Below are 17,067 nucleotides of genomic sequence, written 5' to 3'. Positions count from 1 at the left end.
GGTGCTGTGGCTCAACATGGTAGAGTGCTAGTCTTGAGTGGAAGACCTCAGATACAGCACCAAAGCACTGAATTCCAGCCCCATGAGCAATCAAAAAGAAAATTATTATTCAAAATATTCTGGCACGGGGGTGGGGGGGAGGGTAATGGGTACCAAGACATGTGAAAGGGTATCAATGTATGTGAATTAATGCACCTTCTATCTGGCAAATATCATGTAATCCTTTTATTAATTACAATAAAAAAATTAAAAATAAAAATAAAAATAAATATTCTGGCACATGTATCTTCTCAGCACTTAAGTTCAGTGTCTTTATCAAACATATTTGAGACATAAGACTAACAGAGATGTATCTATATTCAGATTGAGAAACCTTACTTGTTTTTGAAGTATTAAAGGAGAAATAGTGAAGGGGGAAACAACTGGCACTGGGCCCTGTGTCTCACATCTGTAATCCTGGCTACTCAGGAAACAGATCTGAGGATTGTAGTTCAAAGCCTGAATGGGCAGAAAAGTCCCCATGAGATTTCTATCTTATCTCCAATAAACTACTCAGAAAAAGCCAGAAGAGGAGCTGTAGCGCAAGTGGTAGAGTACTAACCTTGAGCAAAAAAAAGGCTTAGGGACAGTGCCCATGCCAGAGTTCAAGCCCCAGGACTGGCAAAAACAAAGCAAAACAACAAAAGAACAAACCTGCCATTTAAACCAAAGGCGTATATTTATGTATATATATTTATCTTTTTATATAAAATATATTTTATGTTACATATAAAGTAATATATATGTGTACATGTGTACACACACACACACACACACACATACATGCATACACACATACCTGCACACAAACATACATACACACACTTAAAACTTTGCAAATTGTTTCCAGCCAACAAGCATGTTAAGTTTATGTTACCTTAATTTCTATTCTTGCTCTGTGAGGGAAAAGTTGTCCAATCATAGAAAAGTCCGTTCCTACCATGCTGATGGCTAAAAAAAACATATCTGTTTCTGTAAAAATAAAAGATTTAAAATAACTGAAAAATGATCTTTGTAAAGAACAAAGAAAATTAAGAGAAATACTATGTATGAGTCTAAGCCGGCACAGTGGCTTATGCCTGTAAGCTCAGGAGGCTGAGATCTGAGAATCATGCTTCAAAGCCAACCCAGGCAATTACAATTAATTACAATTACAAAGCTGTGAGACTCTTATCTCCAATTAATCAATAAAAAATGGAAAGTGGGGCTATGGCTCAAGGGTAGGGCGGTAGCGGTAGCCTTGAGCTGAAGAGCTCCCAGAGAGCACCCCGGACCAGGGTAGGGCCGTTGAGCTGAAGAACTCAGGGACAGCACCCGAGCCAGAGTTCAAGCCCCATGATGCCCCCAAATACTATATATGAGTTTTTAAAAATTCACAATATTTCATTTTATGGGGTAGAACCTGAGGGGATATACAAAAGCATTTTTTTAGAGAGGGAGGGGTCACCATAGGGCTTGAATTCAGGATCTAGGTCCTGTCCCTGAGCTCTTTTTGGTCAAGGATAGGGCTCTACCACTTTGAACCACACAGTCACTTCCAGTTTTCTGGTGGCTAATGGGAGTTAAGAGTCTCATGGACTTTTGTGCATGGGTTGGCTTTGAACTACAAGCCTCAGATCTCAGCCTCCTGAATAGCTAGAATTAGAGGTGTGAGTCACAAAAGCATGTTAAACAACCCAAAAAAATGGCATACGCAATTTTTTATGTTCATACAAAGCAGCTAATTTTTTTTTTTAAGTTTCTGTTATCTGCTCTCACTTTAAATGCCTTTAAAAGATTGCCATCTATGGGACCAGGAGTTTGGCCTAGTACTTAATTCCTCAGTACCACAAACATAGAAAAAGCTGAAGTGGTACTGTGGCTCAAGTGGTAGAGCTCTAGCCTTGAGAAAGCCCAAGGACAGTGCTCAAGCCCCAGGACTGGCCAAAAAAAAAAAAAAAAAGATTACCATCTATGGCCAGCACTGAATTACGTACCCAAGTAAGATGAGCTAAACTACATAAGGAGAAAGTAGCTAAGGATGGGACTGACAGTGCATGCCTAAAATCCCAGTACTCAGGAGGCAGAGGAGGATTCTGAGTTTAAAGCCATCTAAACTGCATAGAGAGAGCCTGTCAAAAAGACAAAAAGAAACCTGGGTGCTGGTAGCTCATGCCTATAATCCTAGCTACTCAGGAAGCTGAGATCAGAGGATCCTGGCTTGAAGCTTGCCCAGGTAAGAAAGACCTGGAGTCTCTTATCTCCTCAAATTAACCACCAGAAAACTAGAATTAGTATTGTGGATCAAAGTGGTTAAGATCAGAGCTTTGCGTGAAAGAGCTTCAGGAACAGTGCCTATACCCTCAGTTCAAGCGCCATGACTGACAAAAGAAAAGAAAAAGAAAAAGATCAGGGGACACACACCTGTAATGCTAGCTACTCAGAACACTGAGATCTGAGGATCATAGCTTGAAGTCAGCCTGGGCAAAAAACCCTTATCCCCACTAAACTACAAAAAACAAGGGGGAGGGGCCGGGAGTTTGGCCTAGTGGTTAAAGTGCTTGCCTAGCATTCATGAAGACCCGGGTTCAATTCCTCGGTACCACATACATAGAAAAAAGCCGGAAATGGTGCTGAGGCTCAAGTGGTAGAGCACTAGCCTTGAGAAAGTCCAAGGACAGTGCTCAGGCCTGAGCTCAAGCCCAGGACTGGCAAAAAAAAAAAAAAAAAAAAAAAAAGCCAGAAGTAGAGCTGTGGCTCAAGTGCTAGTCTTTAGCACAAAAGCTCAGGGACCGTGCCCAGATCCAGAATTCAAGCCCCAGGACAGGCCAAAAAAAGGGAGGAGAAAGACAGCAGGGAAGGGAGGAAGAGAGAGAGAGAGAGGAGAAAGGAAGGAGAGACAGGGAAGGAGTTTGAGTGTAAAATGAAGTAGGAGCCGGGTGCTGTGGCTCACGCCAGTAATCCCAGCTACCCAGGAGGCTGAGATCTGAGGATGGAGGTTCTAAACCAGCTTGGGTACTAAGGGCACTAAAGTCCATGAGACTTGTATCTCCAATTAATCACTAGAAAAGGGGAATTGGGGCTTGGCTCAAGGGTAGGGCGGTAGACTTGAGCTTAAGAACTCAGGGACAGTGCCCAGACCTAGAGTTCAAGCCCCATGACCCACCAAAAAAAAAAAGGTAAGAGTCTAATGGAGTTTCCTAACTAGGCTGACTTCAAACTTTGATGCTCAGATCTTAGCATCCTTAATAGCTAGGTTTACAAAAGTAAGCCACTGGTGCCCAGTTCCAATCTCAATTCTCATAAATCAGCCTTCTGAGGAGCTAGGCTATAAGGTGTAAATAACCAGCATCTGGCTTCTACTGCTTGTAGCTAATGCCCTAGAGCCATAGCACCACTTCCAGTTTTCTGGTGGTTAATTGGAGATAAGAGTCTCTTTGACTTCAGTGGCTGGGCTGGCTTTGAACAATGATCCTCAGATTTCAGCCTCCCAAGCAGCTAGGATTATAGGCATGAGTCATGGCACCCAACCCGAATTTCTATTTTAGTTGCTAGGATTACAGACAAGTGTTACTACAACGCTAGGTTAAGTAGTATAATTTGTACCTACACAGACTTTATTATACAATACTATCTGAAAAAGAACATGACTTTAGAAATGTTAATTTTCCATTTAATGCTTTTTGTGTGTTAGGGGTGGGTCATGGGGCTTGAACTCTGGTCCTGGGCACTGTCCTTGAGCTCTTCAGCTCAAGCCCTACCCCCTGAGCCACAGCCCTACTTGCACTTTTCTAGTGATTAATTGGAGATAAGACTCTCAGAATCTTTGGCTTTGAACTGTGATCCTCAGATCTCAGCCTCCAGAGTAGTTAGGATTACAGGCACGAACCACTGCACCAGGCTTTAATGCTATTTCTTTATAGAAGGATTTGACAGAAGACGATTCTAGCCAAACTAACCAAAAATCTAATTCTAAATAAGATCTTTAAGGACACAGAGATATAGCTGCACAGGTATAGATAGAAAGTGCCAATAATATTAGCTAGAGAGAAAACAACTTGTTAATATACATATTACTTAAGAAATCTAATTAATAATTTTAATGGAAATTAAATTACCTTTATTTGACCACGGTTTAGAATAACAGTTTTTTCTAAAGCTGGAATAGGTAGTTGTAGAGCCTCGCTCAAATATAGGGTCATTTTCCTCAACAACACAGGGGCCTTTTGTCCTTAAAACCTCTACAGTTAAACTGGAAAAAAAAAAGTTTTCAAATAGATTCACATTAAAAATATCTGAAAAAATAAACAGTAAATTAGATTTAAATACTTAGATGTTAAATTTACAAGAGAAGTTACATAAAAAGTACACAAATATACCTTTGAAAAAATAGGTATATTTAAATATGTATGTTCAAAATATCTACTAATTTCCACATAAATGTCATGCCCAAAATATAGAAGTAAGTGTAAACCTAGCAAGAATGCTTGCTTAACATACATGAGGCCCTGATTCAATTCTTCTGGACCACATTAAGTAAAAAATAACAAAATAAAATTTAAAAAGAAATGTAAACCCATTCTTAAAAAAATCCATTAGCAATGTGAAATTGTGGAAAAAGAGGAAACCTACTGCACTGCTGGAGAGAACATAAACTAGTTCAGCCGCTCTGGAAGGCAGTTTTGAGGTTTCTTAAAAAAATGAAAATAGGCCGGGAGTTTAGCCTAGTGGTAGAGTACTTGCCTAGCATGCACAAAGACTAGGGTTCGATTCCTCGGTACCACATATATAGAAAAAAAAAGCCAGAAGTGGTACTGAGGCTCTAGTGATAGAGCTTTAGCCTTGAGAAAGCCTAAGAGCCCAAGGACAGTGCCCAAGCCCTGAGTTCAAGGCCCAGGACTGGCAAAAGAAAAAAGAAAAAAAAAAAGTAATTAGACCTTCCCTATGATCCTGTCATACCACTTCTGGGCATCTACCCCGAGCATCATAACCCAGGATATGATACGGACACCTGCTCAGCCATGTACATCTCTGTACTATTCACAATAGCGAAGCAATGGAAGCAATCCAGATGCCCTACTGCAGATGAATGGATACAAAAAATGTGGTACATACATACAATAGAATTCTACACAGCCCACAGACAAGATAAAATAATGGCATTTGGGGGCCAGGAGTTTGGCCTAGTGGTTAAAGTGCTTGCCTAGCATGCACAAAGACCCGGGTTCGATTCCTTGGTACCACATACATAGAAAAAAGCCGGAAGTGGTACTGAGGCTCAAGTGGAAGAGCTCTAGCCTTGAGAAAAAGTCCAAGGACAGTGCTCAGGCCCTGAGCTCAAGCCCAGGACTGGAAAAAAAAAAAAATAATAATAATAATAATAATAATGGCATTTGCTGGGAAGTGAATGAAACTAGAGTGAATCATGTTGAGTGAGATAAGTCAAGACCAAAGGAACAAAAGACGCATGGTATCCTTAATATGTAGATATTAGATCCAAACAGTACAAGAGCAATGACTCAATATTTGGGTACCCAAGGTTATGGACATGGTCTTGGAGATATAAACATAACTACACAGACATAAAAATCTATGATGGGCTATATACTCTATAGATATAATGTTTTATTACATAGTTTAATATGTATATATGACATACACACCTTCAGCTTAATTTTAATTATGTTCTAAAATCTATGTGCCAGTGGTTGTATATAGATCACTTTTTTGAATAATTGTTTAACATGACATTTGAAATATGATGTAAAAATCAATGTTAATAAAAATTTTTTTAAATCCATGAGCAAGCTGGGGATGGCAGCTCCTGCCTGTAATCCTAGCTACTCAGGAGGCTGAGATCTAATGATCTGACTCAAAACCAGCCTGGGCACTAAAGTCCCTGAGACTCTTATCTCCAATTAACCAGTAGAAAAACAGAACTGTCTCTCTGGCTCCAGGGGTAGGATGGTAGCCTTGAACTAAAAAAAACTCAGGAACAACACCCAGACCCAGGGTAGAATGGTAACCTTCAGCTGAAGAGCTCAGGGAAAGTGCTCAGGCCCAGAGTTCAAGCCCACGAACCCCTCCCACATACACAGAAAAATCCATTAACAATGTGAAATTTATAAAACATTCTCTCATTATATAAAAAATATGTGTTTTATGCCGGGTGTCAATGGCTCAAACCTGCAATCCTAGCTATAAAGAAGACTGAAATACAAGGAACACAGTTTGAAGCCAGCGAGTAAAGAAGGTCAATGAGACTTTTATCTCCAATTGATCACCACAACACTAGAAATGGAGCTGTGGCTTAGGTGGTACAGCAACAGCCTTAACCAAAAAAATCTCAGGGAAAGGAACTATGCCCTGGGTTCAAGTCCTAGGACCAGCCCCCAAAATAAATAAAAGTGCTTTGTTCATATGTCATCTATTAAATATAGACAGACACACTGCTATACACTATAGGAATTGTGAAAATTATTTCTTTTCTTTTTTTTTTTTTTTGGCCATTCCTGGGGCTTGAACTCAGGGCTTTGGCAGTATCCTTAAGCTTTCCCAAGGCTAGCACTCTACCACTGGAGCCACATCACCACTGCCAGCTTTTTTCTGTGTATGTGTTACCAAGGAATCAAACATAGGGCCTCATGCATGCTAGGCAAGCACTCTACCACTAGGCTACATTCTCAGCCCTTCCCCTCACTCCACCTCCCCAGTCCTGGGGCTTGAACTCAGGACTTGAGCACTGTCCTTGGGCTTTCATCAAGGCTAGCACTCTAGCACTTGAGTCACAGCACTACTCCTGGCTTTTCTATGCATATTGTACTGAGGACTTGAATCCAGGTCTTTGTGCATGCTAAAGGAAGCACTCTACCATTAGGCCAAACTCCCAGCTCCTATATGTGTATTATTTATAGCTTACATTCCTACAGACAGTTAAAATATGTTTTTACCTATTTAAGGACCAGTGAAATCATAATCACAAAAAAAGAACAGATTAAAGGCTAGTGGCCCATGCCTATAATCCTAACTAGTTAAGAAAATGAGATTTTTAACTCCTAATAATTTTGCCTCATTCTCCTCTAGATTACTCATGCATGCCACCATAACCAACAAGAGCCTGAAATTTGAGAATTGAGGCTCAAAGCCAGCCAGTCAAATCCAAGACTGTTATCTCCAATTAACCAGGAAAAAGCTAGAAATAGAAGTGTGGCTCAAATAGCAGATTACAAGCAGTAATGGATAGAACAAGCGTTTTGAAGTTGAAGCACCAATACCAGAAAAATACAAAACAACAGGGGTATTATAGTATATAGTATACAGTACGTAGTATTATATTTACATATCCTTATCATCAAAGTTTAATGCTATTTATTAATAAAACTGTCAGCCATGAGTTTGACCTAGTGGTAGAATGCTTGCCTAGCATGCATGAAGACCTGGATTTGATTCCTTGGTACCATCTACATAGAAAAGCCAGAAGTGGTGCTATAACTCAAGTGGTAGAACACTAGCCTTGAGAAAGCCAAGGGCAGTGCTCAGGCCCTGAGTCCAAGTTCCAGGACTGGTGAAATAGATCAGTCAAAGGGCTAGAGGTATAGTGCAATTAGTAGAGTACCTGCCCAGCAAACTTGAGGCTCTGAGTACAATCCCGAATGCAATCAAAAAGCAAAAATAAACTAGCAAAGATTTTTCATTTCTTGATTTCCCTATTCATCTATTTTTTTTCTTTTTTTCTTTTTTCTAGGCGTTGTCCCTGAACTCTTCAGTTCTACGGGACTGCCCTACCCCTGGAGATGCAATTGGAGATAAGAGTCCCATGGTCTTTAGTGCCAGGGATGGCTTTGAACTGTGATCCTCAGATCTCAGCCTGTGAGGAGCTAGGATTACAGACGTGAGCCACAGCACCCATTTTTTTTTTTTTTTTTTTTTTTTTTTGGCCAGTTCTGAGCTTCAACTCTGGGCTTAGGCACTGTCCTTGGACTTTCTCAAGGCTAGATCTCTACCAATTGAGCCACAGCATCACTTCTGGCTTTTTCTACATATGTGGTACCTGGGTCTTCGTGCTTGCTAGCCAGGCACTCCAACTAGGCCAAATTCCCAGCCTCTATTTATCTATTTTTTAAAATGTTCTTAAGGGGGAAGCAAGATGGCACTGAAACAATAGGGACCCAGCCTAGCTCTCTCCCACAAAATGTAGTTAATAGTAGAGGACCAGAAATAGGATCTTCCTCTTTAGACACAGAAAATTTGTTATTATGAAACCAACATCTTTTCAACTTCTCTTTCTCCAACTTATCTACCCACTGTCACATTCTATTACTTCTAACTTACCTTTCTTCATCCAAAATAATAGAGCCATCTTCAGCCACTTTTACACGAGGGACCAGCAATGGCCCATCATCTGTCTCTTCTTCCATTTCTTCATTTTCATCAACATCAGGAGTACCCCTATTTTCTTGCCTACTAAATACAAAGGCAAATTAATCCACGCAACTATAAGTATTTCCTAGGGCAGGAGAGTTCAAATACAGGCTAAACTACATAGTAAAACTAGAAGAGCAGGAGTATGAGGGGGAAGGGGGAGAAGGGATAGAGGAGACTGAGAAGGAGGAGGAAGGAAGGAAAGAAGGGAGGGAAGGAGGGAGGGAGGGAGGAAGGAAGAGGAAGAGGAGGAAGGAAGAAGAAAGAAGGAAGAAGAAAAGAACGATGAGGAGAAGGAGGAGAAAGAGGAGAAGAAGAAAGGAGGACAAGGAAGAGGAAGCAGCAGCAGCCACTGCTGCCTCCACCACCTAGCACTGATGACTCACAACTATAATCCTAGCTACTAAGATGGCTAACCATCTAAGGATCACAGTCCAAAGCCAAACCAAGCAGGAAAAGTCCATGAGACTCTTAGCCTCAATTAACAAAATATTAACAAAAAAATATTGGCAAAAAGCCAGAATGAAAATGGGGCTCAAATGAGAGAGTGACAGCTTTAAGCAAAAACACCTAAACAGAGTATTAGGCCAAGTTCAATCCCCAATACTGGCACCAAAAAAAAATAAAATAAAATAAGTCAGGCAACAGTGACTCTTAGCTACTCGTGGACAGCACCCAGGCTTTGAATTCCCAGCCTCAGCATAAAAAACAAAAAAGGAAGGTGCCTGTAACCCTAGCTACTCAGAAGCTGAGATCTGAGGATCTTGGTTCAAAGCCAGTCTGGGCACTAAAGTCCGTAAGACTCTTATCTCCAACTAACCATCAGAAAACCAGAAGTGGCATCTTATGTCAAGGAACAGGGCGGCAGCCTTGAGGTGAAGGGCTCAGGGACAACATCCAAGCCCCACAACCAACAACAAAAAAAGGACGGGAGGGAGGGAGAAAAGGAGGGACCAAAAGAAGAAAAATCCCAGTGCAAGTAGCTCTTGCCTATAATCCTAGCTACTCAAGAGGCTGGGATCTGAGGATTATTGTTTGAAGCCAGTATGAGCAGAGAAGTCCCCATGAGATTGTTATCTCCGTTACACTACTCAAAAAAGCCATAAGTGGCACTATGACTCAAGTGGTAGAGTACTAGCCTTGAGCATAGAGGCTCAGAGACAGTGCCTAGCCCCTCAGTTCAAGCCCAGATATGGGCCAAAAAAAAAAAAACAGAAGCAATCTGTAATAGGAAATACCACTGATTTTATTTTTCAAAATGAGAAGAAAATGGATGTAGTTTAATATGTATGATGGACCCAGAAGCATAGCCTATAGCCTAGTAATAAGAGTGCTCGCCTCACATGAAGCTCTTGGTTCAATTCTTCAGTTACCACATAAACAGAAAAAGACAGTAGTGGTGCTGTGGTTCAAGTGGCAGAGCACTACTCTTGAGCAAAATGTGTTGAAGGACAGTGCCCAGGCCCTGAGTTCAAGCCCCAGAACTGGCCAAAACGAAAATAATACAATGTATGTGAGGCTCTAACTTTGATTCCCAGTACTGAGAAAGAAATAGAAAAATACACATGACAGAATAAGAGGTACTTACTCTCTTGGTTGAACTGAAGTCAATGATTTTTCATTTTTCTTTTCTTGTTCCAGTGAAGAACTATTAAACACAAATTAAAAAAATCTTAGGGCTGGGAATGTGGCTTAGTGGTAGAATGCATGCCTAGCATGCAAGAAGCCCTGGATTCAATTCCTCAGTACCACACAGACAGAAAAGGCAGTTCAGTGGCTCAAGTGTTAGAGTGCCAGGCTTAGAGTGCCAGGCTGAAGGAAAAAGCCCAGGCTCCAAGTTTTTGCCCACGGACAGGCAAAAAAAAAAAAATTATAAAGTTTAGTAATTTTTTTTTCCAGTCATGGGGCTTGAACTCGGGGCCTGAGCCCTGTCCCTAAGCAATTCATCTCTTGAGCCACAGCCCCATTTCCAGTATTCTGGTGGTTAATTGGTGAAAGTCTCGAAAACTTTCATGCCCATGCTGGCTTTCAACTGTGATCCTCAGATCTCAGCCTCCTGCGTAGCTATGATTACAGGCATGAGCCTCTGGAACCAGGCAATAAATTATTAATTTACATTTTATCAATTCTTCCTGCTGGCCAGAGGGAAATTGTCTTAACTTTCTTGTTTGTTTTTTAATATGGTATGCTACAACACTTCAATTTTGCAGTTATAACCAGAGAAATTAGCTCAGTTTGTTTACCATGCACAGCTTAGGATTTTATCCCCCAGCACCAAAATAGCTGGGCACTAGTGGTTGGTTCACATCTATAATACCAGCTACTCAGGAAGCTAAGAACTGAGGATCAGTTCAAAACCAGCAAAACCAGAGCTAACAGGAAAACCCAAGAGACTCTTATTTCCAGTTAGCCAGCAAAAAGACAAAGTAGGGGCCGGGAGTTTGGCCTACTGATAGAGTGCTTGCCTAGCATGCACGAAGACCCGGGTTCGATTCCTCAGTACCCTACATACATAGCAAAAAGCTGGAAGTGGTGCTGAGGCTCAAGTGGTAGAGTGCCAGCCATGAGAAAGTCCAAGGACAGTGCTCAAGCCCTGAGTCCAAGCCCAGGACTGGCAAAAAAAAAAAAAAAAGCCAAAGTAGAGGTATGGCTCAAGTAGCCTTGAGGAAAAGATTATGCCCAGGCCCTGAGTTTTTTTACCCAGGATGGTAAAAAAAAAAAAAGTAACAAATCCTGCTAAGAACCACGATGGAAAGCAGTGTGGCGGTTCCTCAAAAGACTAAACATAGATCTCCCCTATGACACAGCAATTCCACTACTTAGCCTTTACCCAATCATCCAGAAACAAGGACATACTAAAGCCACTAACACAATGATGTTCACTGCAGCACTATTTACCATAGCAAAGATATGGAACCAACCCAGATGCCCCTCAGTAGATGATTGGATCACGAAGATAGGGTATTTATATACAATGGAATTCTATGCTGCCATTAGAATGACACCGCCCCAGTTGTAAGGAAATGGGAAATATTTGGAAAAAATCATATTAAGTGAAGTAAGCCAGACCCAAAGGAACATAGGCTCAATGGTTTCCCTCATTTGTAATAATGAGCACAACCAGGGCTCTCCTAGCAGAGGATTACAGTAGCTCAAAACCTAGATACATAAGACCATATAGAATGAGGCTAAATTAATGGACCTCCAGGACATGGGAACAAGAGCTTAATTATAAGTGACTGTTGTTCTTAATGTACTATGTTTTTTTCTCTTCTCTTTTGTTGCCCTTTGGTTAATCTCACATTGTTACAGTATCTTTGTTACCTGCTATATTGTATATATGTGTGTGTATATATATTTATTTGTTTGTTTGAAATAGAAAAGGGAAGGGGGAAAATGAGGGGAGGAGATGGGGGGAGGGAAAAGGGGACAAAAACATGGGAAGGGGTATCAATATGTGAGAAGTAATACACCTTCTATCTGGTGAATATAACTGCAACCCCTCTATATATTAAAAAAAAAAGAATCCTGGTATGTATCTACGATCTAACTGTATATTCATTGTTACATGTCCCATATGCATGTAACATAGTTTAAGTTTACCCTCTGCACTATATTTAATTACAATGTAGGACATAAAAACTAGACCATCTGGGTGGCAGTAGAGTGTTCCCCTAGCACAAAGCCCTGGGTTCAATTCCTCGGTATCACATACACAGAAAAAGCCGAAAAATGATGCTGTAGCTCAAGTGGTAGAGCGCTAGCCATAAGAAAAAGCCGGGCTGGAAATTTGGCCTAGTGGTTAAAGTGCTTGCCTAGCATGCATGAAGACCCGGGTTCAATTCCTCGGTACCACATACATAGAAAAAAGCCAGAAGTGGTGCTGAGGCTCAAGTAGTAGAGCTCTAGCCTTTAGAAAGTCCAAGGACAGTGCTCAGACCCTGAGCTCAAGCCCAGGACTGGCAAAAAAAAAAAAAAAAAAGAAGAAGAAGAAAAAGCCAGGCCCTGAGTTCAAGACCATTTCTGCCTCTTCATAATATACAGGGACCTGAAGCATGGTCTACTGGTAGAGTGCATGCATGAAGCCCTGGGTTTGATTCCTTAGCACCACATACACAGAAAAGGCCAGTAGTGGTGCTGTTGCTCAAATGGTAGAGCACTAGCCTGAGAAAAATCAAGGACAGTACGAAGGCCCTGAGTGCAAGGCCCAGGCAAAAAAAAAAAAAATATATATATATATATATATATATATATATATATATATACGTGTGTGTGTATATGTATATATATATAATATATATTTGCATATATATTATATAGAGAGACAGCATAATACTATAAATCATACCAAAATGCTTTAGAAAATAAGGAACTTTAAGAACAAATTTTACTTACGCCATAGGATTTTTATCTGGAAGATAATATATGAAGTCTCTCATTGTCATTTTTGAACGATCTGCCATTTTCTGGCTTTCAGTTATACCATATTTGTTTTTCCATTGTTTCTACATAAGCAAACATAGACACATTTTTATAAACCGAAAAAAAAATCAAATGCATTACGTTCACTATTACTCCCAAAGAATGTATATAATAGTCATTAAAACTGTAGCAAAGCTAGGCACTGATGGCTCATCCCTATAATCCCGGCTATGAAGGAGGCACAACCGACTATGAGGCTCTTATCTCAAATTATCGACCAGAAAACTGGAAGTGATGCTGTGTCTCAACTAGTAGGGTGCTAGCCTTAAGCTGAAGAGCTCAGAAACAGTGCCCAAGCCGAGAGTTCAAGTGCCACAAGTGGGAAAAAAAAAATTACTATATCAGATGGAAAAAACAGTTGATGAGGTCCACTGTTTTTTTTTTAATCATTGTACTAACAGGAGGAATTTTTATAACATAAGAGGATTATTTGCCTTTGTTTCTCTAATAATACAGATGCCTATTTCCTTTTCCAAAATATGACATACTAACCTAAAAAACAGAAATCTAACAGGCAACATCAAAATTCTGATTTTCCTCACCTTCTCTTTTCTCAATTCTTCCTTTAACATCTCCCTGAGTTTCTGGGCTTTATATATTCGATATCTGTCTGAACATGGCTGTTTCTCTCTTGTTGGAATGGGGTTTGGCTGTGAAGTATCTTGATTAACTGTAGATAAGGGATGAGATTGTGAAGGAACACTGACACTAGGTTTCACTAGACTATTAGTACTTGATACTCGTTTTCTTCTCTGTGAAACAGTAGTAGACACGTTAGTGGATTCTTCAACCTTTCGTTCATCACCAGTCTTTTCATCCCTGTTGAAAGTAAAAGGGAAAAAAGGCACTGTGACTCTTCTTTTAAACGTGTTAATTTTAGAATCTAGCTTGGCAAAATATTCAAAACAGTAAAGCTGAGCACAAGTGGCTCATACCCATAATCTTTTTTTTTTTTTTTTGCCAGGTCTGGGGCTTGAACTCAGGGCCTGGAAACTGTCCTTGGATGCATTTTGCTCAAGGCTAGAATTCTGCCACTTGAACCACAGCACCACTTCCAGCTTTTTCTGTGCCCATAATACTAGAAACTGAACTCAAGGCTTCATGCATGTTAGGCAAGCACTCTGTCACTAGGATACACTCCCAACCCATCATACCTCTAACCCTAGCTACTTAGGAGATTGAGATCTGAGGTTCACAATTTGAAGGTAGCCCAGGTAAGAAAGTCCTGGAGACTCTTATCTCCCATTAACCACCAGAAAATAGAAAGTGGCACTGTGGCTCAAAGTAATAGAGTGCTAGTCTTGAGCAAAAATAGCTCAAGGGCAGCACAGGACCCAGAGTTCAAGCCCTACAACTAATAAGTTAAAAATTAACAGTTAGGGGCTGGGAGTTTGGCCTAGTGGTAGAGTGCTTGCCTAGCATGCATGAAGACCCGGGTTCGATTCCTCGGTACCACATACCTAGCAAAAAGCCAGAAGTGGTGCTGAGGCTCAAGTGGTAGAGTGCTAGCCTTGAGAAAGTCCAAGGACAGTGCTCAAGCCCTGAGCCCAAGCCCAGGACTGGCAAAAAAAAAAAAAAAAATTAACAGTTGGGGAGGAGTTTAGCCTAGTGGTAGAGTACTTGCCTAACATGCATGAAGACCGGGGTTCAATTCCTCAATACCATATACATAGAAAAAAAGCTGGAAGTGGTGCTGAGGCTCAAGTAGCCCTACTCCTGGGCTTGGGTGTTGTCCCTGGGCTCTTCAGCTCAAGGTTACAACCCTACCCCTTGAGACACAGCTCCACTTCTGGTTTTGTGGTGGTTAATTGAGGATAAGAGTCTCAGAGACTTTCTTACTTTCTTGCCTGGGTTGGTTTTGAACCCTGGTCCTCAGATCTCAGCCTTCTGAGTAGCTAGGATTACAAGCCTGAGCCACAGTGCCTGGCCCCATAGATTCTTATCTCCAATTAACCACAAGAAAACCAGAAGTGGCCCTGTAGGTCAAAGTAGTAAAACATATCCTTGAGGGAAAGAGCTCAGGAACAGTGTCCAGGCCCCAAGTTCAAACCCCACCACCAAACAAAAAGAAAAAGAAAAAAAAATTCCTTAGCTGACTTATAAAGTGGTAGCCCTACTGTTCAATCAATAGCTTAATAATAACTTTTTTTTTTTTTTGGTCGATGGTGTAGCTTGAATTCAGGGCCTGGGCGCTAACCCTGAGCCTATGTTGAAAGCTAGCACTCTACCAATTTAGCGACAGAGCCACTCAGGTTTTTAAGTGGTTAACTGGAGTTAAGAATCTCATGGGAACTTGCCTGCCTAGACTGGCTTTGAACCACAATCCTCAGATGTCAGCCTCCTGAGTAGCTAGGATTACGGATGTGAGCCACTGACACCTGGCTAAAAAATTTATTAACAGTAATCAATTGAGCACCTTCATTTTGACCCAAAATTCTGAAATGGGTTCATGTAAAACTCAGAAATTACTGAGCACGGCTGAAATAATAAAGCAACAATATTCCCAGCACCATTTCAGGCCAAAGGGGAAATTACACCCCCCTCCTCAAAAACTTTTTTTTTCAGTGGCTGAGTGTGCCCTAGGGGTGGAATGCCTGTCTAGCATTCGCAAAGCCCTGGGTTTGATCCCCTGGTACCACAAACACACACACACAAAAAAAGCCGGAAATGATACTGTGGTTCAAGTGGTAGAGTGCAAGCATTGAAAAAGTTCAAGGACAGTACCCTGGTCCTAAGTTTAAGACTAAGAAGAAAGAAAGGCGGGGGGGGGGGGGGGGAGGAGAAGAGGAGCATACTTCAAACCAATCCAAGCAGCCTGACTCTCTCCTTCGCACTGACAAAAGTGAGCAGCATCAAAGCAAGGCTAAGAATGAAGCTCCGCGGCAAAAGCGCGCTTGCTTAGCACTTACGGAGGGGTTTGATTTCCCAGCACCGGAAGGCAAAGGATGACGAGGGGAACCAGTAAAAGTACCCAAAGTAAATTAAATTTTCATATGATAACTTAGCTATTCTTGTCTTCAAGATTTTTTTTTCCGCCACTTCTGAGCTTTGAATTCAGGTCCTTGAACACTTTTTAATGCTCAACGCTAGTTCTCTACACATTACCCGTCCGAGAAGAGATAAACTGCAGTTGGGAGTGGTTTCATCAGACTGACAGGAAAGGCTGACGCTACAAGCGAGGAATGACTCCCACAATTAAAGTTCATGTGTTCAGCTTCAAACTCCCCACATAAGCGCTTACCTGCTCTCTGGAGCCTTTTCCTGGGGCTCCGATCCCCCGGAATCCACCGCCGGCACATGTGTGGACTCCGCAGTCTTTGGAGCGGACTCGACTGCAGGCTCCGGTGGCTTGAGAGACTCCCGTCCACGCTGGGGTTGGGGTGCAGTGGTGCCCCTGGCGCCTACACCAGGCCTGACATTCGGCTTCACGCTTAGGCGTGCCCTGCGGAACATGGCGGAGCCAGGGGGCCCCGGGACGCGGCTTCCACCGCCGCGCCCAGCGCAGAGCCCCAAGCACGGCCGGAAACCGCGTTAGGACCTCCGCCCTCCCCACAAAGCCAGACCAAAGCCAGCGGCCGCTACCGCAGTTTTGCGCCCCTACCGCCGCCTCCTTTCTCCCGCCGCCGCCTCTTCTTCATGACCCTGCCACACGAATGCCTAAATTTCTCCCTCCTCCCGGATCCCGGCCCCGTAGAGGGCGCAGGCACCGTCGCGTAATCATTCGGCGCCCAGCGATGACGTCTGACCACGGCGCCGGGAGCCATGGTAACTGCGAGCGCCTCGGTTAGGTTACCTGCACGCCGGAAGTGGAGGCGCAGAGGCGTGCGCTCTGCCGTCCCCTGTGCCTTTCAGCCGTGGCTGAGAGGAAAGGAAGCAGTAGCCCGGTCATTAGCTTTAACTTACTTAATTTTTTTTTCCTTCTCGATATTTGAAGACTCCAACTCAGCGTCTCCCGCATGCAGACTACATTCTAACCACTGAGCTGCGCACACACTATGAACTCACACCCGAGACAAGCCGTTAAAATCGCTGCTACATTTTTGGTGTTTGCTAGGTTGGAGCTCAGGATCTACGCCTAGTCCCGCAGTTTTGTTTTGTGGGGGTTACTGTTGTTTGTTTTTTGACTTTTGTGTTGGTCCTGGAAGT

The 17,067-nt window shown here is 42.1% G+C and overlaps 1 protein-coding gene across 5 annotated transcripts in view; it reads right to left on the bottom strand.

Moving 5' to 3' along the window:
- Bdp1 (BDP1 general transcription factor IIIB subunit) overlaps positions 1 to 16,601 on the bottom strand; it is a 97,155-nt gene extending 80,554 nt beyond the window's left edge. For 4 of the 5 annotated variants that reach the window (XM_090331801.1, XM_090331797.1, XM_090331798.1 and 1 more), the window contains exons 1-7: positions 16,163 to 16,601; positions 13,464 to 13,740; positions 12,835 to 12,944; positions 10,028 to 10,087; positions 8,350 to 8,481; positions 4,137 to 4,270; positions 917 to 1,011 (exon numbers count right to left, since the gene is read on the bottom strand). In XM_090331801.1, the coding sequence (XP_090187927.1) occupies positions 917 to 1,011; positions 4,137 to 4,270; positions 8,350 to 8,481; positions 10,028 to 10,087; positions 12,835 to 12,944; positions 13,464 to 13,740; positions 16,163 to 16,374 (1,020 nt within the window). In that variant the 5' untranslated portion in view covers positions 16,375 to 16,601. The remainder of the gene's footprint in view (positions 1 to 916; positions 1,012 to 4,136; positions 4,271 to 8,349; positions 8,482 to 10,027; positions 10,088 to 12,834; positions 12,945 to 13,463; positions 13,741 to 16,162) is intronic. The other variant, XM_090331800.1, reaches the window with a different exon arrangement.
- Between the last annotated feature and the right edge of the window lie 466 nt (positions 16,602 to 17,067).

This window comes from Megascapheus bottae, chromosome 4 (genome assembly GCF_031878675.1).
Source record: "Megascapheus bottae isolate mThoBot1 chromosome 4, mThoBot2.hap1, whole genome shotgun sequence".
Taxonomy (NCBI): domain Eukaryota; kingdom Metazoa; phylum Chordata; class Mammalia; order Rodentia; family Geomyidae; genus Megascapheus; species Megascapheus bottae.
This window is presented reverse-complemented; position numbering and strand designations above follow the sequence as displayed.